The sequence below is a fragment of the Rhincodon typus genome, chromosome 15 (genome assembly GCF_021869965.1).
Source record: "Rhincodon typus isolate 14 chromosome 15, sRhiTyp1.1, whole genome shotgun sequence".
NCBI lineage: Eukaryota > Metazoa > Chordata > Chondrichthyes > Orectolobiformes > Rhincodontidae > Rhincodon > Rhincodon typus.
The window spans coordinates 7,537,055-7,563,496 of record NC_063346.1 but is presented as its reverse complement, the minus strand read 5'-3'; the positions used below and the strand labels follow the sequence as shown (position 1 = coordinate 7,563,496).

At 42.2% G+C, this 26,442-nt stretch overlaps 1 protein-coding gene across 1 annotated transcript in view; it reads right to left on the bottom strand.

The window, feature by feature from the left end:
* Nucleotides 1–26,442, bottom strand: part of cdh8 (cadherin 8) — a 220,649-nt gene that overhangs the window by 27,920 nt on the left and 166,287 nt on the right. The window contains exons 5-9 of the mRNA XM_048605765.1: nt 25,114–25,128; nt 22,488–22,907; nt 14,665–14,801; nt 4,826–4,947; nt 634–751 (exon numbers count right to left, since the gene is read on the bottom strand). Of these exons, the coding sequence (XP_048461722.1) occupies nt 634–751; nt 4,826–4,947; nt 14,665–14,801; nt 22,488–22,907; nt 25,114–25,128 (812 nt within the window). The remainder of the gene's footprint in view (nt 1–633; nt 752–4,825; nt 4,948–14,664; nt 14,802–22,487; nt 22,908–25,113; nt 25,129–26,442) is intronic.

Sequence of the window (26,442 nt, the reverse complement as noted above, 5' to 3'; positions counted from 1 at the left end):
GGTCAACTTTCCTGCTCCTCTGATGCTGCCTGGCTTGCTGTGTTCCTTCAGCTCCACACTGTGTTACATCTGACTCCAGCATCGGCAGTTCTTAATACCTCTAATGTTTCCAGTGACTCTTCGAAATGTTAACACTTGCTTCTCTCTCCACAGATGCTGCCCAACCTGCTGAGTTTCTCCAGCACTTTGTTTTTATCCCCCTTTTGAAGTTTGATCTTAAGTTTCGTTTGATAGTCAGCCTGTGAATCACCTTGGGATGATTTGTTTCATAGAAAGGTGCTACAACAATGTGAGTTGCTGTATTATTTTTTTCACAGTACGCTCCCCTTGCTGAAATCAGTGCTCCCATAAGCAGTTGTTCTCACCAAGCGACACATTTATTCAAGATCTGAAGAATAAGACAAAAAGCACGAGCATGGTTGCTTGATTTATTTCTAAAGGCCTGCCAGAACAACAATTACCTTTGGAATGGATAATCCATCAACTAATTACCGTGAGTTGTAATTAAGATTGAAAGGTACTGCAACACAACCTGATCAGTCCTGATTGCTTCCTGGCTTTAGTAACAGTGTTGATGGGACAATCTGAGATAGGGACATTACTCCTTGTGTTTTTATTGTTGAGCATATTTACCTGCATTATTCTTGATTGTGAAGTTGGGATTCCTGGAAATCTCTGGGGCCAGGTTGTAGAAGAAATACTGTCCAGCCTTTGGGTCATCCTTATCTGTGGCACTGACTGTTTGAATGACCTGTTAATGATTAAATCAGCAGTAAAGACAAGCATTGGCAGTAAAATCAGAACACATTAGCAGGGTGTGGAGTCAGGTACAGGTTCATCTGGTACTGTTTTTCCATCAAAACTGCAAATAGTTTCTTTAGGACAAGCATGTACATTGATGAGAGATAGCAAAATGCAGGAATCCTCACATGGTAAAGCTTTCCTCATGTTGCTTATGTGCAATGACCAAAGTAATCTTTGCATCTTGACTTCTCTACCTCCCAATCTTTCTTTCCTGGAGGCATTGATCAATGGTGGATTACTTTCCACGAGGTGACCAATTAGCTGAACGGTTGGTTTGTGATGTTGAATCAATGTTAAATAGTGTGCGTTCAATTCCGCACTGGCTGGCGTTACCCTGAAGAATTCACCTCTTCTTTATTCATTCACAGGATGAGGGCATCGCTGGTCAGGCAGAATTTATTGCCCATCCCTAATTGCCCAGAGGGCAGTTAAGAGTCAACCACATTACTGTGGGTCTGGAATCACATGTAGGCCAGACCAGGTAAGAATGGCAGTTTCCTTCTCTGAAGGACGTTGGTGAACAAGATGGGATTTTCCGACAATCAGCAATGGATTCACGGTGATCATTGGATTCTTAATTCTAGATATTTATTGAATTCAAATTCCACTGTTTCCTCCCCTCACCTGAAGTGTGGTGACCCTCAGATTAAACCACCACCAGTCATCTCTCTAATGAGAGAGAAGTCCAATGATCTGGTGAGATTATTGTGACTGTACCTTAACTATTCCATGGGCACAAATACCTTGCTATGGATCCATCAGTCACACGCTGGGCTCAACAGCGAATGTCAGCAAATTACCTCTGTTCTGTTTCAGCCAGGACTCAACACTAAGTTCAATAATTTTAGGGCCTGAGCACCTTCTTCCATATCCTTACCCCAACTTCCACACCCAGGCCTTGTCATCACCAGGTATAAGGAAGGTTTGAGTTATAAAGAAAGGCTGGATAGGCTGGGACCTTTATCATGGGAGCATAGGAGGTTGAGAGGCAACCAGATAAGAGTTTATAAAATGAGATTATAGATAGAGATATTGGTCATTGTCTTTTCCCTAGAATGGGGGATTTCAAAACTGGGGGGACCTTTTTAAGATGAAAGGAGAGTCATTTTAAAAAGACACAAGGGCAAATATTTTACAGAGAGGGTGTTTCGCACGTGGAATGAACTTCCTGAGGAAGTGGTGGACGCAGGTACAATTACAACATTTAAAAGACATTTGGATAGATGCATGAATAGGAGAGGTTTAGAGGGATATGGACCAGGAGCAGTTAGGTGGGAGTAGTTTAGTTTGGGATTATGTTTGGCATGGATTGATTGGACTGAAGGGTCTGTTTCTGTGCTGTATGGCTGTATGACTCTATGACCTGGGCTGCTACCAGGACCAACCCATTGTCAGCCTGTAATGGCCCCCATTAGAAGTTATTGATGCCCCCAGGCTGACTTTTACCCATACCTTCATCTGTCCAGCTGTCATTCTCTTTCTCTGGGCTTCATCTCCACCTATTATTTGCCCCTCCCCAACCCACCTTCAGCATACGTACCGACCTTTTTCGTAGTCACAATCAGTTCTGAAGAAGGGTCACTGGACTCAAAATGTTAACTGTGCTTTCTCTCCACAGATGCTGCCAGACCTGCTGAGTTTACCCAGCAATTTCTGCTTTTTTCCCTGTCCCAACTGAGTGCTGCCTCGACGACATCTCATCTGAACTCCCAATGGACCCATTGCCAATGTGAGGGGAAGTACCTCTACGGATGTTGGGGTCGATCTGTCCGACTCCATCAATAAAATGTTAGTGACTTCCCCTTACCCCCTGCAATGGGTACTTCAAAACGGAGACTCCTGCACATCCTCCTTCTTACCCCATCTCACGTGGTGGCAGTGCTGCGTCAACAGAGCCGCTTGCTCTCTGGTTGGACCGAAGGTAGCGAGAGTCATGGAAGGACAGAAAATAGTAAGCTATTTGGCCCTTTGAGCCTGCTCTGCCATTTAACATGGTCATGGTTGATTAACCTACTCAGAACCCTGTTCCTACAATCCCCCCTTTTAGCCTTAACAATTTTACCTCTCTCCTTCTGAAGAAAACATTCAATGTTTTGGCCTTGGCAACTTTCTGTAGCAAAGAACTCCACAGGCTCACCACTCTCTGGGTGAAGGAATTTCTCCATATCTCAGTCTGAAATAGCTTAACCTTTATCCTGAGCCTATGATCCTGGTTCTGGAAACCATTGGGAGTCCTCCTGTCCTTCAAAACAAAATGATGGGTACCACAATCCCAATATCCAGGCACACGGATACATTGGCGCTGATTTTGGGATGTACCCCTATGGGTAAAATCTTAGCTGGTATGTGACTGTTTCCCCACACCAGCCTGGTTAATTAACAAACCCTTCAAAACCTCCAAGAAACCACATTGCCAGTATCACTGGGGAAATAGGGATGGGTGATATGTGTCTGCCTTTAGCACATGCTGAGAACAAATAAAGAAAAAAAAGAGCATTCTCATCTGTATGGCAGAACAGCAGGACATATGGGTTTGTTCAGCACTCAGTTAGCAGGCAAGCTCTGTGGTTTTAATAGCTTCTGTTTTGAGAATCAGTGAAACTTCACCATGTGCTTTCTGTGTGGAGGCAGGTTCAACTCTGATGCTCAAGAGGGCATTGGCTGATTGTTTAAAAAGAAATAGTGTAAAAGGAAAAGGCAAATCATGATATTTTGGAGATACGGTGCGTATATGATGGGCCAAATGGTCCTTATCCTCCTCTGACTCTTTGTGCAGGCACTGCCAGTTGGACCTGTATCAGAGTAATGCAAGGTGTTACAAACCAAAGAAAGAATTGCAAAGCGTATTCACTGCTGTAAGGTGCAGAAACAGCTGCCTGTTTGTAGACATTAAGGTCCTCCAAGCTACAATAAGTGAACAGGCATTCTATCATCTCTGTTAGTGTCGTTGGTTGAGGGATAAATTTTGACCAGAAATCCCTAGTCCCTCAAATCGCACCATTAGATCTTTTTCATCTACTTGAAGGGGCAAGAAGGGTGTCTGTTTCCTTTCTTAAAAGATAGAAGCTGACAGTGCAGCATTCCCCCAGTAACATACTAAGCATTAGCGTAGGTTCAGTAGTCGAAACATGGCAGAGTGTTTTGAACCCTCAGTCCTCTGAGATGACTGCACAACTCCTCGTGTTTGCACCCAGTGGCTGTTTGATCACTAAGGGATGAAATATAAACTTCTCCCCTTTTAGAGATGTCGGGTGTAATGAACAAACAGCAGATTTGGCTGATCCATTCCCCATCTCCCTTCGCTAAACTAAGGTCAATTGCAAAACACAGTTGATGCTGCTAACCCAGCAGAGCAAAACTTCACAGTGTACTGAATTGAAATCAGCGAAAACTGGAGAAACTCAGCAGGTCTGGCAGTATCTGTGGAGAGAGAAAAACAGAGTTAATTGTTCAGGTCTGGTACGAATCTCCTTCAGAACTGTTCTGGAGAGGATTCACAGAAGACTTGAAATGTTAACTCTGTTTCTCTCTGTCCACAGATGCTGCCAGACCTGCTGAGCTTCTCTAGCATTCTGTGTTTGTTTCAGATTTCCAGTACCCACAGTATTTTGCCTTTACTGGATATTATTGGCTGAAGTACGTAGGCAATATTATGGCAAGGACAACAGCAGCAATTGCATCATTTTAAGTTACCAATGTCCAAAAGTGTGCAGGTAATTTCAATTAGACACGCTGAGTGGGCAAATTACTGTATGAGATAGAATGAGGGTTTTATGCCTCTCTCTACATCATTCTCTACCAATGCAATATGGTGCCAGGATTTTGAAACAAGCATTGAACCCAGTTCTACCTGTTTCCACACCATAAGCAGCACTTTTCACTGTACTCATTTGAGTACATGTGACAATAAATCTAATTCTAATGGACAAGGTTAAAACTGTTCCCTCTGAGCATTTTGCTTCTCCTCTGAGAAGAGGTCTTGGACATTAAAAATGTTCAACATCTGCATTGCTGTACCCACCTGTCCAGACTTTCCATTTTCACACAAGTATGCTTCAGTTTGAGAGGCAAGTTCTGGAGCATTGTCATTAACGTCAAGCACCTTAATAGCCACTGGCACACGGGATACTTGGCTATGATTCCCTGCAGGCGAAAAGAAAATAAAGTACAGTCAGCTAACACTTCAAAGATTACCAACAACAGCAGGGCAGCAGATACATTGGAACACCATCATTGCAAGTTCCCCCTCCCAGCCGCTCACCATCCTCACTTGGAAATACATTGCTATTCCTTCACTGTCCTTGGGAATACCCTCCCTAATGGCATTTTGGGTCTACTGATAGCACATAGACTGCAGCTCACTACTACCTTCTCAAGGGATAGCCAATAAATGCTGGCCCAGCACATGAATAAAAACAAAACTACTTCTAGCTACACAGCACCTCCAACGCGGTAAGACACTGCAATGTGCTTCACTGGAATTTTATCAATCAAATCGTGATATGTGAGAGAAAGGAGAGTTTGAAAGAAGAAAGGAGAGGTAGTGAGGGAGAGGGAGAGAATTCTAGAACTTAAGGCCTCGGCAATTTAGAGTCTCGGTCAGTCATGGAGAAGGGTTGAAATTTGGAGAAAGGTCAGTAAAATGAATCAAAGGAGTGCATAATGTTCAGATTACTGTAGAGCTGAACAAATTTACAGAATGATGAAGAGTAAGGCAATGGAGGACTTGCAACCAGGGTGAGGACCTTAATGCTAAGACACTGCTCAACCAGAAGCTAGTGGAATTGAATGTGCACAGGGACCGTGAATGAATAGGACTCAGAGCGAGGAAAGACAGGGGCAGCTGAGTTCTGAATGACCTCAAGTTTAAAGAGGGTAGAAAGTGGGAGGCCAGCACAGCACCTTTAGAAAGGTTGATCCTCAGGTATAAAAGGCTATGGATCAAAGTTTCAGTCACAGATGACAGACAGAGGAGAGGAGTCATGTATAGCCCAAGTATCATGGCAGGCAATCTTAGTGATAGAATGGGTATATAGTCAAAAGTTCAGTCCAGCTCAAATATGACAGCATATTTGTGAACAATCAAGTTCAAAGAGACAGAATTAGTGGTTATTCAGTGACATTTATGGTTGATTTCCCAATATTTAGTTGGACAAAGTTTCTACTTATCCCGTCAGGGATGGCAGGCAAGCAGTCTGACAATTTAGTGACAGCAGAGAAGTTGAAAGTGATCATGATGAAGTCGAGCTGGAGTCATACCAGTGTGCTTTATGAATTATGTCTGCGAGGAGAAGGGAGATGAGAACCATGAGGGGAGTTAAGGATAAATCCTTTTGGGGCAGGTGCGGGGGTGGAACCAGAGGTAATAGTCTGAGAATGGAAAAGAAACTATGATATGTGACTCACTGACTGCAATTAGATAAATAATAATTGAGATAGGTATGTGGACTCAGCTGGACAGCACTAAAAAGACTTGGGAAGAGGACAGCAGCTGCAGGCAGGACCAGAGGCTAAAAGGACACTTGTCCATCAAAAAGATTTTTCCTTTCCTGTCCTTGTTTTGCTTGGCACTCTTTCTGCCGCTCAATGAAGTTGATGTTATAATTTTTTTGCAGTTCAATTCATTATTTGCTTAGAAAGGAAGGAGAGAAATGAATTCAGAGCTATCAACAATCCTGCATCTGTGGTTTCCTTTACAACTGCAATCTTTAAAATCTTAACAGTGTTGTTTTTACACCATGCTGCTACACACTCAATCTCTTCCCTATATTTTGTCTTGTCGCTGTTTGAGATCCAACCTACAACAGGAGTGCTGTCAGCAAACGTGTAAATAGAGTGGGACTGGAATTTGGCCACACGGTCGTGAGGAGTATAGTAGAGGGCTGAGTACACAGCCTTGCGGGGCACCGATGTTGAGGATTATGGTGGAGGAGGTGTTGTTGCCTATTCTTACTGGTCGTGGTCTATGGGTCAGGAAGTCGAGGATCCAGTTACAGAGGGTGGAGACGAGACCTACATCTCGGAGTTTAGAGATGTGTTTATTTGGAATCGTGGTGTTGAAGGCAGAGCTGTAGTCAATAAGTAGGAGTCTGACGTGGTTATTCTTGTTATCCAGATGTTCCAGGGCTGAGTATAGGCCTCTGTGTAGGTGTCTGCTGTGGACCTGTTGCACCAATAGAAAAATTGCAAAGGATCAAGGCAATTTAGTAGGCTGGAGTTGATGCAAGGCATGACTAACCAACTGTTTTATATCAGTTCAAACACTTCAATCAGATCATCTCTCAGATCCTTAAATGCAGAGTCTGCACATGCCAAGTTTAACTCTAAGCCCTAGTATCATTCTGGTCAGTCTGTGCTGTGACATTTTCTTCAATGTCAATATATGGCAATTGGATATGAAATTTACAAAGGACGCTGACCAAATGTAACAAAATAATAACTTCAGTAAGTTGTGCTCAGGTTTCCCTTTTCATTAGCAAACAAAATTTTCCCTCACAAATACTTTCCCACCTCATTAAAACGTAAAACTGTCACTTCATAAATAAGGGATGTGTGTAAATCAATATTGAACACACCAAACAGCAAATAATAGCTACATTTTGTGCGGAGGAGACAGCACCGAGAGAAATTGATGTAAATTCCGCCAAATGATCTGGCACATGTTTCACTTCAATTGAATATGTAAACATTGATTTGAGATCACTTCTAATTGTTCATTGAACAGGAAGCAGAACACAAATTATTTCTCGCCAGTTTGAATACTCAACCAGCGAAGGCACAACATTGTACAATATCAAAAAAAGACAAGTTTGCTTTTGTCTTTTGTAAGCTTGATCTGGTCTCTGCTATTTCAGTCAAAGGGACTGGAGACTGGTAGCATTATGATGCACTCCATTGTTCCCATGCCAAGATCATAACACTAAAAGATACAGGAGCAGATATAGGCCATTCAGCCCATCAGGTCTTCTTTGGTATTTGATTGTGTCTGATATGTTTCTCAACCCCAATCTCCTGCCTTCTCTTCATAGCCCTTGATTCCCTTACAAATCAAGAACTTATCTCTGTCTGAGAGATGCTCAACAACTTGGCCTCCACAGCCTTCTGTGACACTGTGTTCCACAGATTCAACCCCTTCTGGTTGAAGAAACTCCTCCTCATCCCAGCTCTGAAGTGTCATCCCTTCACTCTGAGGCTGTGCCATTGTGTCACAGTTTCTCCTACAGGGGAAACATCTTCTCCAGGTCCAATCCATCCAGGCCTCTCAGCATTCTGTAAGTTTCAATGAAATTCCCCGCTAACCTTTCTAAACTTCTTTTAGTACAAACTCAGAGTCCTCAACCACTCCTCATATGACAAGCCCTGTATCCCCGAGCTAATTCTTGCTAGCCTTCTCTGGAACTGCAAGGCCAACCCTGTATCCTTAGATATAGGAACCATAACTTTTCACAATATGCCAAAATGCAGTCTGACCATAGCCTCAGCAGTACATCTCTGTTCTCGTATTCAAGCTGCCATTCTGAAAAAGCCCCCTTTATCCCAGTCAACCAATCCTCTGTCCATGTCATCTCAAGGTGAATGTGAACATTGCATTTGCGTTCCTAACTACAAACTGAACCTGCATGTTAACTTTAAGAGAATCCTGAACTGGGACTGAGGTACATTTGAGCTTCAGACTTCTAAAGTCCTTCCCCCTGTAGAAAATAGTCTACATCTCTATTCTTCCTACCATAGTGCATAACCTCATACTTTCCCATATTGTATTCCATCTGCCATTTCTTTGCCCACTCTCCTAGCTTCTCCAAGTCCTTCTCTAGCCTCCCTGCCTCCTCAACACTACCTGTTGCTACACCTGTCCTTGTATCACCTGCAAACTTAGCAACGGTGCCCTCAGTTCTATTGTCCTGATTGTTAACATATAATGTGAATACCTGTGGTCCCAGCACTTAACCCAGTAGAACTCCACTAGTCACTGGCTGCCATCCTGAAAAAGCCCCCTTTATCCCAACTGTCTTCCACCAGTCAGCCAATCCTCTGTCCATGTTGTGTGGACTAATGCTGTAGACTCTTATCTTATTTTATAGTCTCCTTTTGGCACCTGTCAAATGTCTTCTGTAAATCCAAATAGATCACGTTAACTGGGTCTCCTCTGTCTAACAACTTGCTCAGTGCTACCTCAAAGAATTCTAACAGATTTGTCAGGCATGATCTCCCCTTGACGAAGCCCTATTTACCATACACTTCCAAATAGTCCAGAGTCTCATTTTTAATAATGAAATCTAAAACATTACCAGCAAACAAGGTCAGGCTAACTGGACTATATTTCCCGTCCTTTGCCTCCAACTCCTTCTTAAACAGGGTTTATCATTCTCCAGGACAACAAGGTGCAGGGCTGGATGAACACAGCAGGCCAAGCAGCATCATAGGAGCAGAGACGCTCCTCCGAGACCCTTCCTGACTCTAATGATTCCTGAAAGCTCACCACCAATGCTTCCACAATCTCCTTAGCTATCTCCTTCAGAACTCTGGGATGTAGTCCATCGGGTCTGGGTGCTTTATCCACCTTCAGCTTCCCCGACACCTTTTCCTTGGTGATAAACACTTGACTCTCGAAGTTCTGGTATGTTACTGCCATCTTCCAACACGAGGGACTGGATAAACTCTCAGCATTTCCATTGCAGATCGGTATCCAGTGGGAAATGCAGTGTGGACACTGAAATCCGACTGGGATTCTAGGTATAAATTAATCAGCTGAACTCAGCACCAGAGAGAGAGAGGACAAAAGCTGATGTTGAAGGGCAGGGAATAAGTCTGTAAGTGAATTAATTTAGCATGCAGTGAAAGGGAGGAACAGAATTTAGAGATGACGGTTGTGAAGTGATAATGTCACTGGACTACTGTCTGGAACTGTATGTGAGTATTTTAGGGACACAGGTTTAAATCCCAACAACATATCAATCATGGTGAGTGTGGCACCTCCTTCCTGCTCACCATCCAAGGGCCTAAACAGTGTTTCCAGGTGAAGCAGCATTTCACCTGTACCTCCTCCAATCTTGTGTATTTGTATTTGCTGCACCCAATGTGGCCTACTCTACATTGGAGATGCCAAATGCAGACTGAATGATGGCTTTGTAAACACCTCTGGTCCATGCACAAACATGACCCTGACCTTCCCATCGCTGGCCATTTTAACACAGCGTCCTGCTCGCATGCCCATTTGTCTATTCTTGGCATGCTGTTCTAGTGAATGACAGTGCAACCTGGAGGAACAACATCTCGTCTTCAGACTGTGCACTTTACAACCTTCTGGACTGAGTTCAACACCTTCAATTTGTGAACCAACTCCCATTCCTTCCCTTTCTCTCAGTTTTACTTGTTACATTCTCTGTCGCCATGTCCTCTCTCCCCCACCCCCACCCCAGTGGGGCTGCTTGTTCTTTCAACTCTGGCAGTTAGACAATGCCATTCTCACATTCTGATCACTTAAACTGAACTATCAACATCCTTTCTCCCCCAGCACTCCGACCACCAGTCCCCCGAACTATCGCATAAAATGCTGCCCTCTCCACATTTCACATCAGCTCTGATGAAGAGTCATCTAGACTTGAAATGTTAGCTTGCTCTCTCTCCATAGATGCTGACCTACTGTGATCTCCAGCATTTGTTGTTTTCAGTTTGATATAAAAGCCCACCTGGTTCACTAATGCCCTTCAGGGAATGCAATTTGTCACCTAGGCCCAGTTTGGCCCACAGCCCTGCAACAATGTGGTTTCTGGGTAATTGCTCTCTAAAATGGCCACTGAGTTCAAGGTCAATCTGGGATGGGCAACAAATGTTGACCTTATCAGTGACGGTCACATCCCATGAAAGAATAAAGAAAAAACAACTCATAATCTCATGGTAAAGCTACTTTAATAGAGGAAACCTCTGATCTTTACCCACTCGGTGCCTACATGTGATTCCAGTTTAATTCCAATAGGGTTGACTCTCAACTGCCTTTTGAAGTTGTCTCGTAAGATGTCATTATTTCCCATGAAGAATGCAGCAGTTCAAGCTCTTTCCCACATTTTCAGAGTAACTCAGATGAGCAATAAGCAACAACTTGATCACGTCCTGAGGATGAATGAGCAATTTTGAAGGGGTTCATAGGTAACTTGGGAATGGAAACGGAGTTCATAAAGAATTAACGAAAACAGCAGGAATTAGGCATCACTAAAAATGTCCCCTCTAACTACTTTTAGAGTACAAAGGTGACATGTTTGAGTCCACCATTGGTAGCAATTTAATATAACTGGGTGTCCATTTCAGATGGCAGTTAAAACTCAACCAGATTGGTATGGGACTGAAGTCACAGATGAACAAAATAAAAAGAACAGTAAAAAAGTTACTGAAAAAAGAGCCGCTCAACACTTTGCTTCTGAACCAGTTCCGTGCACATACATCTCACCAAGACCCAGTCTGCTGGGTTTTCCCATAGCACTGCAATGTTTTCTTCAGATAATAATCCAATTCTCTTTGGAAAACTATAATTGATTCTACCTTCACCACCCTCTCAGGTAGTGCATTCCATACTCTAACCACTCAGTGTCACTCCCACTTCTTTTGTCAATCACCTCTGGTTGGACTAGGTAAGGACAAGAGAGTTAGTTCCTTAAGGGATATTAGTGAAGCAGGTGGAAGTTTCTAGCAATCCAACAATTCCACGGTTACTTTAACAGATATCAGCTTCTTACTCCAACAAAAAAAAACACCTTTCTGGAACCATTATCAATGCATCTTGAATTCATTTTTGCTTTGATTTCAAGCCTCTTGAGTTCTTGTTCTGTCTCATAACAAATAAACTGTTGAATACGAGAAACACAAGACAGCTCAGTGAATGAACAAGAGAGAATGTAAGGCATCAAATTAACTCGTAGACATAGAGAAAAGGCCAAAAGAGCAAAAATTTGGAAAACAGAGGAAATGAACTGCAAAGGTGTTTCTAATGACCACCAACAGCCACAGGTTGCAAGGAGGGAAAAGTCTGAATGTATACAAAGTTTGCTTTGCACGAATGTATTAATTATTCACTAGTCAATCCACATTGATGTTGCGGGGGGGATTGCAAGAGATTCATCAGCTTTTTCCTTTTCACATCTTCAAACTTTTTCACTGGAGAATAATATGAAGTGTTGGAAGGATTCTGATTAATCCTGATTAATAATGTGATAGGTGCCAATGATCCTTTAAATTCTGCTTGGCTGATCTGTTACTGCAAAGGATTCGAACCAAAAACCTGAGAGAACGACACTATCATTGGGCCACAGGTTTGACCCAAGTCTGTAGGTCAAGTCAGGAGGGGATAATTTACCAGAGTAAGTAAGCATATTCAAAATGGTCATTTTAAAGCCATGTTCTGCTCCTGTTATTCTATTCCCGTTATAATTCGGGCATTTTTCATTATAAATGTGGAGACACAATATAAAGTTGTCCTACTATAAATTATTCAGTTCTACAGTGAAGGCAAGGTGCTATCTTGTGACAAATATAGACAGCTTTACACGAGCAGTATTGTGGCTCAGTGGTCAGCGCTGCTGCCTCACAGTGTCAGGGATATGGTTTTGATTCAACCCTTGGGCGACTGACTGTTCAAACTCCACACATTCTCCCTGTGTCTGCATGGGTTTCTGCTGGGTGCTCTGGATTCCTCCCACAGTCCAAAAATGTGCAAGCTAGATGGATTGGCCATTCTAAATTGCCCATAATGTTCAGGGCTGTGTAGATTAGATGTGTTAGCCATAGGAAATGCAGGGTTACAGGGTGGGATGCTGTTTGGAGGGTCGGTGTGGACTTTTTGGGCTGAATGGCCTGTTTCCACATTGTAGGAATTCTATGATTTACCACTTTAGGAGGATTCTCAGAGACTGTTTGTTTGGAGTCTATGCCACAGCCTCCAGTAAATGGAGTTCAGCCAGCTACAATTATTCCAAGAAGATTCTCCAAAGCCAACAGCTTCTGTGTGCAGAATAACTTTAGCATCAAAAACTGTTTTGGGCAATTCATGGCAACCAATCTTCTTGGATTTAACTCTTATTTGGCCAAAGTACATTAAAATTAACATCTAGCAGATTATTTATTTATTTATTTCTTCTCAGACATGAATGTGTTTGTGTTTTAAAGGGTAGATGTATTTTGATGCAGGTATATAATTTATCTGAATTAATGTCAATTTTGTAAATTGGAATTCAAAATAGAGGCAGATGAGAGTCAGTTACTTCTGTGAAGAGTTTTTTGTTTGAAAAATTCAAGTTCAGAGAGTCCTTCTGGAATATTGAATAAACACAGTATGTTGTCAGGAAGCAAAGAGAAAGCAAGCCCCTGTGATGTTAATGGGAAGATGTTTACACTGTTGGGTTTGCAGCAGGTATGGTAAAAGTTGAAGTCCATTGTCTTTGTTTACAGTTCAGGGAAATCCAGGATTTGGACAGTTTTTAAAAGTCAATTCATAAATGCCCAATATTGAGTTTAGAAATGGATTTATTTCCCTACTTTGAAGGACCTTAGGGCAGCAAGTCACCAGAGCAGAAGGATTTAGTTGGTAAAGCTTCTAAATTTGAAGAGCTTGGTTAGAAATCTGCAGGTTATTAGAACTAAGAAAACTTAGGATCTCTGATTTGTGATAAATTTTATGAAAACAAATTTGGAAAAGACTCATTGAATTGTTCCACGGGTCATGACAAAGAACTGTCAGGAATCACTTTTGTTCCATTGTTAAAGAAAATTTGCAATCTCATGTGACTATCCTTCAGTAACCAATTACCATTTAATTATGCAAACAAAAAATAACAACCCAGATTTCGTTCTAGGATCTGGAGTAGTAACCATTAGCTGAAATTGTAAATATATATATATATCTAAATTGTTTGTCAGTAATCTTTGCATTTTCATTTGAGTTAGCTTGTTTTTTGTTCATAAACCAGTTCTGTGCTGTTGACTAACAAAGCTCAGTTGACTTGTTCTTAATGCTGTATCTACGATGGGGGAGGTGATGGCCTCGTGGTATCATTGCTGGACTGTTGATTCAGATAACATTTTAGACCACGCTTGGAATATTGTGTTCAGTACCGGTCACCTCATTATAGGAAAGATGTGGAAGCTTTAGAGAGGATGCAGAGGAGATTTACCAGGATGCTGCCTGGACTGGAGGTTAGGTGTAATGAGGAAAGGTTGAGGGAGCTAGGGCTTTTTTCATTGGAGCGAAGAAGGATGAGAGGTGACTTGACAGAGGTATACAAGATGATGAGAGGCATAGATAGAGTGGATAGTCAGAGACTTCTTCCCAAGGCGGAAATGACTATTACGAGGGGGCATAATTTTAAGGTGATTGGAGGAAGGTATAGGGGAGGTAGGTTCTTCACACAGAGAGTGGTGGGCATGTGGAATGCGCTGCCAGCAGTGGTAGTGGAGTCAGATACTCGAGAGACTTTTAAGTGACTCTTGGATAGGCACATGGAGGACAGTAAAATGTAGGGTATGCGGGGTAGATTGATCTTAGTAGGGTAATAGGTCAGCACAACTTCATGGGCTGAAGAGCCTGTACTGTGCTGCACTGTTCTATGTTCTATGTTCTAAGATATGTACATTTGGTCATATCACCAAACTGATTAAACGTAAATCTTGTGACCAGTGGAGGAGTAGGACTAGAAAACGTAACAGTGTATGACCTCGAGCGCAACAATAAATTTCAGATAGATGCAATAAGTCACTACATGATCCATCTCTTGACCTGCATCAATTCTTACTTGAACTATTTCGAATAACATGAAAGGCAGTCACCCTCAAGCTTAAGGTTCTACCAATACAATTGGCCACCATGATACATACTGGTTTCTGTGGCGATAACGGTGATGTTATGCCAAACTTCGGTTTCTCTGTCCAGAGGTTTGGCCAGGGTTATTTTCCCATCATCAGCATTAATGTTGAACAACCTTTCAAGGTCAGTGTGCCGGTCTATTGAATACCTACAAAAAAAAAGATAAGTTGAATAACTACAATGCTAAGCACACTGACAATAAAGAGGGTATGGGGAAGGAGGTTTATTTTGATCTGTGTTAATGTTGTGAAACAGACAATACCTGATTCACAGAAAAAACAGAGTTAACGTTTCGGGTCCGGTGACCCTTCCTCAGAACAGTTCTGAGGAAGGGTCACTGGACCCGAAATGATAACTCTGTTTTTTTCTTCACAGGTGCTGCCAGACCTGCTGAGCTTTTCCAGCAACTTTGTTTTTGCTCCTGATTTACAGCATCTGCAGTTCTTTTGGTTTTTATTTAATACTGATTCACCATGCATTACAAAAGTCATCCAGACTTCCTTTCCATTAAAGTCATTAAGAAAGGAGATCAAGTGAAGTGTGATCCTCTATTTCCCATTTTATGGCCTCACCAAGTCCCAGACAACTAATTATATAACTTTAGTCTTGGAGTCACAATTGTAATGTGACAGATACAGCAATTAACTTATGCACAATTCCATGCACAGGAAGGAGATATTGATCAGATACTCTGATTTTAAGATGTTGGTTTTGAGAGTATTATTTGCCAGGGCACCAGGAAGAGCACCCTGCAAAACAAACGACAGTCAGAGGACACGGTACAACAGAAGACACTAGTAACGCGACCCTACATCAGAAATATATCAGAAATGACAGCCACACTCCTTTGACCGCATAGGACCATGATTGCACACAAACCTACATCAACACTGTGTCAAATGCTATCAAAGACTAAAGACCCCTTACCGACGTAAACAGGACTAGCATGATATGGAATAAACATTACATTGGACAAACGGGGAGGAAACTGATGACCAGGATACACAAACACCAGCTGGCTGTAAAAAGACAATATTCACTTGTCTCGATACACACAGACAATGAAGGCTATCAGTTCGACTGGGTCAAAGTGACCACACTGGGACAAGCGAACAACAGACACGGAAGGGAATTTCTGGGGTCCTGGTTCTCAACACGGGACTCCATTAATAAACACATAGAAATAGACCCTGTATACTGACTGCTGCCAAAAAAAACAGAACCGGAAGTGACAAGACCCACCACACCAAAGGGTTATATAAATTTGGAAAGGAGCAGAACACAAACGCTTCCATTAGAGGTCTTACTGATGATATTGCCTAGAATGGTATTGAAATGTCTACACACCACAGAACAACCGGCTCAGCAAGCAAACAAACAAGTACATCTACAACATGAGCTACAAATTTTCACTAAGATCTTAAACATCCCTAGTATTCTTTGAAATAGTCTTTTACATCAGACTTAGAGGTCAAATGAGGCTGTAGTTTAAACATCCCAACACTTCTCTAGCAATGGCATAGCCCCTCAGTACTACACTGGGGAATGTCAGTCTAGATTAAGTAACCCTTTTCTGACCTTGGATACAAACCCAGAACCTCCACATGCAAGTAAAATAAAAGAGTGCTTCGCAGTACTCCATGACTGATATAGTTAGGCTAATACGCTACAGCACACCAAGTTTCAGACTCTCTCTTCAAGATGTGATAGTCCATTTCAATTTAGGGTGAGAAGTTTACATAGCTCAACAAGTATGTTGATAGCAGATTGACAGTGACCTTAGAAGAGCCCCACGCATCACCAAATGGCTAAATAAATGTTGATTGTTACTCAAGTGCCTCCTGCTACAGAGTGACAGATTGCTCGATACCTGCAGTTAGCATTTTTCAAATCTCCTTCAAAACCCAGCATGGTACAAGAATAATTTTGTTTTAAATTAGACGATGTTAGTTTTGAACGAAACGTTGGTATTATCACAGGGAAGAAGAAAGGCAAACTCTTTGAAAATAGATACACTAAGTCATTTACAGAAACAAAAAAGATTGTCAGCCCCTATTTATGATACTCTGAAGTGCTTCAGTTGTCTGTTTACAGAGGAGACACTTGGCTGCTATAAAAGGGTTTTTTTTGACATCTGTATGCATTCTGCTGTATAACAAATGGACTTGGTTGAAGGATGAGGGTGGGGGTAGCACAGTGGCTTAGTGGCTAGCACTGTTGCCTTACAGCACCAGGGACCTGAGTTCAATTCCAATCTCAGGTAACTGGTTGTGTGGAGTTTGCAATTCTCCTTGTGCCTCTGTGGATTTCCTGTAGATGCTCCAATTTCCTCTCACAGTCTAACAATGCGTAGGCTAGGTGGATTAGCCACAGGAAATATGGGATAGGGTGGGCTGCTCTTTAGAGCATTAGTGCAGACTTGATAAGTCAAACAGCCTCTTTCCACACTGTAGGGATTCTATAATATCAATGGAAGACACATAGGAAGATCTATTTTCCAAATCCTCATAATGTTTTAATTTCACAAGGACCATTCAGCAGTTTATATTTGTATTTTTAATTCTTTGTTTGATTGCCAGTTCTGGTTGGACTTATTAGGAGTTTGCTTTAAATAATCTATTGCCTCCAGCTACCCTACATCTTCACTGCCCATTGGTTATCCTAACATGTCCATGCTAGCTGGGCCACTTTCCATTGTCAATTAAAAGGTGTTACATTATTGGATGATTCTTGACTGTAAATAGCCTTTCCTTTCTCACAGAAAAGCAGAAATTGCTGAAGAAACTCAGCAAGTGAGGCAGTATCTGTGCAGAGAAAGCAGAGCAAACATTTCGAGTGTAGTGACCTTTAAACAGACCAGTACAGTTCTGAAGATAGATAATTGGTGGAATGGCTGCACAGAGGCTGGTACCCCATCACCAAGTCACACTTTATTTACTTGTACACAGGACAGTGGCTGTGACCAGCCAACTGGGAGTCAGTCCGCTGAACGAGGGAGATTCTAAATCCCCTGTGTATATTGGCCTGGCAAGGCTTCCTGATTGGCCTAGGTTAACAATCCCAATCAAGGATCTCGTAGTCAACGAGACTACACTACAATTGGATTCAAAACATTAACTGTTATCTCTCCATAGGTACTGCGAGACCTGCTGAGTTTCTCCAGCAATTTCTATTTTGTTTCAGATCTTCAGCATCCACAGTTCTGTGTTTTGTTTTCGTCTTTTCTTTCCCATGTCTATAACTAATCAACCAAAATGTTCAAAAAATTAAAGGAAACAAATGTTTTACAATTAGTACAATGTCCAACATGGTCAAGAGCAACTTACAGTCATAAAATTCCTTTAAATATGCCAAGCATGAAAGGAGTAGTACAAACACAATAAGTGGCCTCAGTGCCCTGGGTAGTGAAACTGAAGCAGACAAAGCTCCATTTCCATTTATTATTTAGTGATTTCTGCTGGAAGTTTATGTATGCTGTGTGCATGTATTTGTTAACACACATACATCTACACACAAATGCACACACAGACACACATACACATGTGTGCAAATACTCATTTATGTGTGTGAATTTGCACATGTGCGTGAATATATGTGATCAAGTATGTGTGTGTCTGCATGCATGTGCCTGTGTATATAATTGTGTTAATAAGATAGGGTGAATAGTCAAGATCCATTTTTTTCCCCAAGTTTGGGGATTCCAAAACTAGATGGCATAGGTTTAAGGTTAGAGGAGAAAGATTTAAAAGGGAACTAAGGGTGGTACATGTATGGAATAAGCTGCAAGAGAAGGTGTTGGAGACTGGTACAATTACAACATTTAAATGGATATATGAATAGGAAGGATTTAGAGGGATATGGACCAAATGCTGACATCGGGGACTAGATTAATGGAGAATATGTGATCGGCATGGACAAGTTGGACTGAAGGGTCTGTTTCCGTGCTGTACATCTCTATGACTCTATGACACCACATGCAAGCTGCATGGGCTTTTATGCATATGCATGTGAATGCCTGTTCTAAGATGAATCTGTATGTATCTGATCATTTAGGTACACTTGCAAGAGTTTGTGTGCGTGTGCCTTTGTGCATATGAGTGGATGTATGCATGTGAAAATCTGTGAGTGCACATGTACATGAATATGTGGATGCAGTGGTGTATGCATCTGCCTATCTGTATGTGCACAGTCCTATGTTTTAGCCATTCAGTAGAGATATTTGTTTATGATTTCGCTGCGGTAAAACAGCTGCTTGGATTCATTCAGAAATGACAGCCATTTAGACAGGGTGAGGACACAGGTATGTCAGTGCTGTGGAATCATTAGACACCAAGGAACCAGCTCCTCCAGGACAGGATGGCAGATGAGAGACACTGACAGAGTACATCAATAAGAATTTATTTTTCATTCCTTTACCTCATAATGAAGTAGACTTCTCATTACCACTGTTTGAGTAACACTTGGATGAAAATTGTTTGATTTGCTTCAGCCCAACTTGAAATGGGTTTAAATAGGTTTTAAAAGTCTGATTGGCCATCTCAATACCAATTCTAAAATTTGAGCATTGCTGTGCTGTAAATTACACAGTTTGATCAGATTGTCAGGGTGATATAGCGTTCTACACTGTGCTGTTATGTGAAGCTATTTGCTTTGCCGTGGACAGATCAATTGAATAAATAGATAAATCAAACACTCCTCGGCAAGGTGTAGCGCAGGTTATATAAAGGGCACATCTCTCTGTATTACAACAAAGAGGGACTTGCATTTATATATCAGCATTTGAACATTGGCATCAGTCGTTTGTGTGACAGAATCCAGCCATACATGAGTATTGCTGAGTGTGACTGGATTTATAGCCTTCAATAGAACAGAAATAAAATGACATGGATTGGAATCCTATTCCAACAAGAATAAGTGTCTTTGCATGTATGATAATGGTGCAATCACTATTACTATTCCTCACTGTCCAAGGTTCAACTGAGCAAAGAGGCTCTTCAAATAGCTCTGAATTGGATTCAGCTTGTCATGATGGAGCCACGTCATCTGTTTTGACTTCTGTGCATTCTTAACCAAGTTTGTTACCATTGCCCCAGCATCTTGACCTATCATCAGCTTTCTACCACTGATACTCGTGAAAGGAAGCAGGTTGGTGGGTAGAACTTTCAGTGCAAGTTCTTGTCTACTGGGGATATTAGACTCAATATAATTTCAGGGCTGGAAAACTGCTTAGGATCATGAAATTGCCTGAACACAGGAGAACAACATGTGATAATGTAAGGATATACAAGTTAGGGGCAGGAGCAGTCCATTCACCTTTCTGAGCATATCCTCATCTTCACCTTTGATCCCCACTTTCAAAATTCGTTCCCTAAATATAGATGCCCCCATGAGGGGAAATATCCTCTCAGCATCTATCCTACCAAGCCCCCTCAGAATCGTACATGTTTTAATCAAATCATCTCCCTTTCTTCTAAACTCCAATAAGTATTGACCCAAACTGCTCAAACTGTCCTCAGCACCCAACCACTTCCATCATGCAACAAGCTGAGTGAACCTTTTCTGAACTGAATACTGTGAAAGTATATTATTTCTTAGGTAAGGAAACTAAAGGGTGCAGTCTCTAGTGTGCACTCTCTCCATGGATGCTGCCTGACCTGCTGTGAATAGCAGCATTTTTTGTTTTCAGTCCAGATTCCAGCACCTGCACTAATTTGCTCCGACAGTACTCTACCTGGGTCTCACCAAAGTCCTTCATGGTCGTAACAAGATTTCCGTCCTTTTTATACCCCAGAGGGGAGACAATGGCCTAGTGGTATTATCGCTGGATTGTTAATCCAGAAATCCAGGTAACGTTCTGGGGATCTGAGTTCAAATCCCACCATGGCAGATGGTGGAATTTGAATTCAATGAAATATCTGGAATTAAGAGTCTAATGATGACTGTGAATCCATTGCCGATTGTCAGGAAAAAAAAACATTTGGTTACTAATGCCCTTTAGAGAAGGAAACTGCCATGCTTACCTAGTCTGGCCTACATGTGACTCCAGACCCACAGCAATTTGGTTGACTCCTAATTGCCTTCTGGGCAATGAATGCTGCCTGACCAGCAATGCCCTCATCCCACAAATGAATAAAGGATAAAGGATACTCCCTGCAATATTTGCTGAATTCTCACTTTTGTTTGTAATTTACTTGTGAGCTCTGGAAGAAGCAACATCTTAGAATGGTCAAGCAAGGAAGGAAGTTATCCAATTACATGTGGCAGTGTGTGTTGGTGATATTTTTGCATAAAAGCTAATGAAACTAAAATCTCAGCTATGAACTTCAACCTTCTGTGTTTCAGCTGAGAGCGCTGTCATCTAGCAAGGATCTGGGGTAGGGGCTGTGGGAGGTAGTTTCAAGAAAAACCAGTGGTTCATCTTTAGATACGTGCAAACATACGGAGCTGGAGTAGGCCACTCGGCCCCTGTGATGTGCTTTACTATTCAATGAGGCTGTGGTTGATCTGACTGTTTCATACTGCTACCTTCCCCCCTCCTGCCAGACTCCCAGCTGGATTCACTGCGATAAGCTCTGGGCAGTGTGTAGAGGATTTTTAAGGAAGGAAGGCATCCTCTGACGACAGCATTGCTAGTCCCCAATTCCATTTTTTTTCTTATTTTGTTCTTGGGATGGGGACATCACTGGCTAGGCCAACATTTCTTACCCATCCCTAATTGCCCTTGAGAAGGCGGTGGTGAGCTGCCTTCTTCAACCACCGCAGTCCATCCCAAACACGGCCATTTTCCGTGAGGAAGGATGAGGGGTGGTTGTTGTGGGCAAGACTACTTGTGAGTCATTAAAGGCCGATTATGATCTGTTAATGGGGTTTCCCTCTATCAGACAGCAGGGTAAGGGGCATGGAGTTCTACTGCACAAGGTGGGAGCTCAGTGCCACCTGATACTTGGCTGTATTCAGTAGCAATTGTAGGCTGCCCCTCAGATGGGTTATCCTACAGACCAACTCACCCCAGCAACCCACTCCTGGCTTTGCTGCCTCCCCAGCTTTGACAGGCCCTTGTCAGGTAGCAAATGTAACCATGTGGCCAATTTTGGGAAAAGTGTCAGTGCAGGTTAGTTTCCCAGTTGGACCCTCGATTGAGATGTTTGTAGGAAAATCCTGCCCATACCTCTGAAGGGAAACCTCAGGCCTTTGTGTGACAGGACGCAGATCCATCAGAATGGCACCAGGATTGGAAAGGATAAATTATGAGGACATCTCTTTCTTATGTGGAGAGAAAGCAGACTCAATGTTTTGGAATCAGTTTTGAAGAAGTGTCACTGGACACAAAATGCTGACTCTGCTTTCTCTGTACACGTGTTGCCAGCCCTGCTGAGTTTCTCCAGCAATTTTTTGTTCTCGTCACAGAATTGTTATGGAGCGGGAGGTGGCCATTTGTTCCATTCTGCCTGTACTAGCTCGTTAAATAAGTATCATTATATTGTGTCAATTTCCTGCTTTATTCCCATACCCTTGCACGTTATTTCGTTCCAAGTAATCATCCAATGCCTCCATTGGATCTGCATCTACGACACTTCCAGGCAGTGCATTCCTTACCCAACTACCCATTGAATGAAAAAGCTTTCTGTCACATCACTCACAATGAAGACATGCGACATATTAACACATCCCAGCGAGAAGGCAATTTGAATACCTTGCTAAAGATCACTGCCCACATTTGTGCAGGGTAAGGGAGTCTGACCAGGACTTGGTGGAGTTTGCTCCAAGGATTAAAGACCTATGGGAGAATACAGAAGATTGGGAACAGCAATGAATGGAAACAAAGCTTCCATACCTGATAGGGCTGATGACAATATCAGGGTCACGGGCCATTATTTGTCCAATGTCAGAACCCACGTTCACGCTCTCTCTCACTTCCAGGAAATAGGCAGGCAATGAGAACACAGGTGGCTCATCAGCATCCTCCACTGTGATCTTCACAGCTGCTGTGTCTTTGAAGGGGCCCTTGCTGATGAAGCGAGGATCAATATGTGCATTACCGGCCTCGACTTTCAAGGTATAGGATCTCTTGGTCTCGAAGTCCAGGGGCTGTGCAAGTGACAGAGATGAATGATTTTCACTAATGATTTCAAACAGCAGGAGAACAAATGAAGGTAATGCTGATAGATGGAAGGTATGCAGGATTAGTACATCTGCAGCAAGTTCACCAGAGCTAGTAGAGTCTGTGAGCATTTGTCCTCCACAATAATCACCACTGACTATTTATTTTAAAATATTTTGTTCAGATTGGGGAGTTGCTTACAGTGCTGTTAATTCATTCCAGCATTAAAAAGAACAAATTTGTTTTTACTTCTCCACCCATTTGTTCATTGAGACAAACTCATTAAAATTTTAACAGTCATTATACAGATAGGAAGCCAGTCTTTTTCTTCGTTATTCAAGATGTTCACAAGATGAAGCTCCTCTCAGCTACAGCAGCTCTTCTGAGGCTGCTTTTACACTGCTACATGGTTAAGATAAGACAGGCCTTGAGTCTGCTGATGGTGGTGAGGGAATTGGCAACATTACTGCAGTATTTGCTCTGAGTGTTACAAGTTGCATAGTTCACTAACTATTCCTCCTAATGGGCAAAGCACCCCTTCAGTTTTGCGTTCCATTTTGTATAACAGGTAACATTTCATATTGGAGTTGACTGGAAGTTTTTACGAAGTGACAATGTGAGAGAGAGCTGTATTGCAATCAGTAAAGTTGCAGTGATAGGGTTTCAAAAAGTTAAACTTGCCACAGTAAAATAGAGACACAGCAGGGTGGAGATTTAACCTGAGGGTCACCACACCTCAAGTGAGAGGTTGAAATGGACAATTTATCATAGTAACCACAGCCAGTGTGGGAATTGAACCCATTTTCACAATCATAAATCTACCAGCCAACCAACTGAGCTCAGGGTTTCACAACTGTGTAGAAGAGTTCCTGAGGTATGCAGTTGTGTCACTGTGACGTCATTAATTTTGTGTTAATGTTCTACTCAGAAATTGGGCCCTGTACTACTTGTAGTGCTCCACAGCCTTACCATCATGTACTGAATAACAAGAAACAAGAAACATAGTTTAACAGTTCCTAAGAAATCTAGCCTAAACATCTATTAAGATCCGAGGAACCCACATGAAAGCACAACCAATGAAAAGCTACAGTCAGGACCATAAGATGCAGGGGCAGAAATAGGCCATTCAGCCCATTGAATCTATTCCACCATTCATGAAGGAAATCAAGGGTTTTTGGGAAAAGGCAGGAGAGAAGAGTTGAGGATTAACAGATCAGACATTAACTCATTGAATGGCAGAACGGACTCAGTTAAAAATCTGTATATTTCAGCCTTCATTATACTTAACAACCCAGCTTGTACAGTTCTGTGGTGAAGAATTCTATAGTTTTACTACCCTCTGACAGAAGCAATTCCTCCTTATCTCTGTCTTAAATGGGTTACTTTGAGCCATGAAAATTTTCCCTCCAGTCTTAGACTCTCTTATAAAGGGAAAAATAAACCTCTCAACATCTACCCTGTCAACCCCTTAAGTGAAGGGGTGCTTTGCCCATTAGGAGGTAATAGTTAGTGAACTATGCAATCTGTAACACTCAGAGCAATGTTGCCAATTCCCTTAGCACCAGTAGCAGACTCAAGGCCTGTCTTATCTTAACTATGTAGCAGAGTAAGAGCAGCCTCAGAAGAGCTGTTCTGGCTGAGAGGCGTTTCATTTTGTGAACATCCTGAATAATGAAGAAATAGATTGGCTTGTTATCTGTATAATGACTGTATGTTTTAATAAGGTTGCTATTTATTCATGTAAACTCCAATGGGTATAGGTGAAAATTTTCAATCTCCCATAAGAAAATGAGGGATTGGTTAGAAGGGAATTCTGTGAGGTCAGTAGTGTCCAGTTTTGTGGTCGTACAGTGGGATGAATGTGGAATGATAATTTGAATGCAGATAGGAACAGAACTTAGTAGGAACTGGAATAGGCTTTATGGCTCACAGGTCTGCTTTGCTTTTCAAGAAGCTCATTAATGATTTTCTGCATCAACCCCACTTCCCTGTTTCAACCCCATATTGCTGATTCCTTTGGTGGCCAAAAAACTCTCAACTTTCAATACACTCAATGACAATTATCCACAGATCTCGAGAGCAGAGAACGCCAAAGATTCACAACTTTCTGAATGAAGACATTTTTCATTATCTCAATCCTAAATGGCCAGCCCTTTATTCTGAGTCCAGGATTCCCTGGTTCTAGATGCTTCAACTAGGGGAAACATCTTTCCAGTATCTGTTCTGTCCATCCAATCTTTTACACATTCATGTGTCATGTTTCTAAACTTCAGAGAATGTAGCTCATTCTCGTCAGTGTTGTTTGAGTCACTTTGAGTGGGAAGAGCTGGAATTATGGTTGGCAAGGAATTGACTTGACATTGTATCAGTTTTTCTCACAATCATCACTCTCTATGAGCTTCACAATTTTGTGTGGCATAGTACCTACTGAAAGATTTGCAAAGCCCAATTGGTTGACAATCTAGACAAATACAAGTGGAGTAATTTTTAACTGGAAGTTTGCTGGTGAGGTGGACTGAGTCTAATGTCAATCGCTTTGAAGACTAAACCAGCTCAAGTTTTGAGCCTCTTTTGAATAAGACTGCAAAGTTCCAAGCACCAAATGATTCCTTTTTCAGTTCGCTGACTGTGTCAAGTTGCCAGTCTTTCAGACTTCTCTGAAATTTCAAGGAATTATTAAAGCCTTGGGAAAGTGCACTTCAGGCAAATATAAATTATATATTTCCCCCTTTACTTTTAAAGATTGCTGTTTATTAGTTACAAAAGTTTTGAAAGAATGTATTAAAAACATTATTCTTTGGAGACAAGAAATCAATTTTCAGTAAAATATATTTGACAAATCTTCCCAGAAGAACGCTAGAGGCATTTTTTTTTGGACTTGGAGAAGCTTTCTTGATCCTTCAATGGCTCCCAACATTAAATATGTCCTGTGATAACAAGGTGTAGAGCTGGATGAACACAGCAGGCCAAGCAGCATCAGAGGAGGAGGAAAGCTGACGTTTTGGGTCGAGACCCTTCTTCAGAAATGGGGGAGGGGAAGGGGATTCTGAAATAAATAAGGAGATAAGGGGGAGGCGGATAGAAGATGGATAAAGGAGAATATAGGTGGAGAGGAGACAGACAGGTCAAAGAGGCGGGGATGGAGCCAGTAAAGGTGAATGTAGGTGGGGAGTTAGGGAGGGAATAGGTCAGTCCAGGGAGGACAGAGAGGTCAAGGAGTTGGGATGAGGTTAGTGGGTAGGAGATGGGTGTGGGGCTTGAGGTGGGAGGAATGGTTAGGGAGGCGGGGAAGAGCTGGGCTGGTTTTGGGATACAGGCGGGGGAGGGGAGATTTTGAAGCTTGTGAAGTCCACATTGATACCCTTGGGCTTCAGGGTTCCCAAGCGAAATATGAGATGCTGTTCCTGCAGCTTTCGGGTGGCATCGTAGTGGCAATGCAGGAGGCCCAGGATGGACATGTCGTCCAAGGAGTGGGAGGGGGAGTTAAAATGGTTCGCGACTGGAAGGTGTAGTTGTTTGTTGCGAACCGAGTGTAGGTGTTCCGCAAAACGGTCCCCAAGCCTCCGCTTGGTTTCCCCGATGTAGAGGAGGCCACAACGGGAACAGCGGATACAGTATACCACATTAGCAGATGTGCAGGTGAACATTTGGTTGATGTGGAAGGTCTTCTTAGGGCCTGGGATGGGGG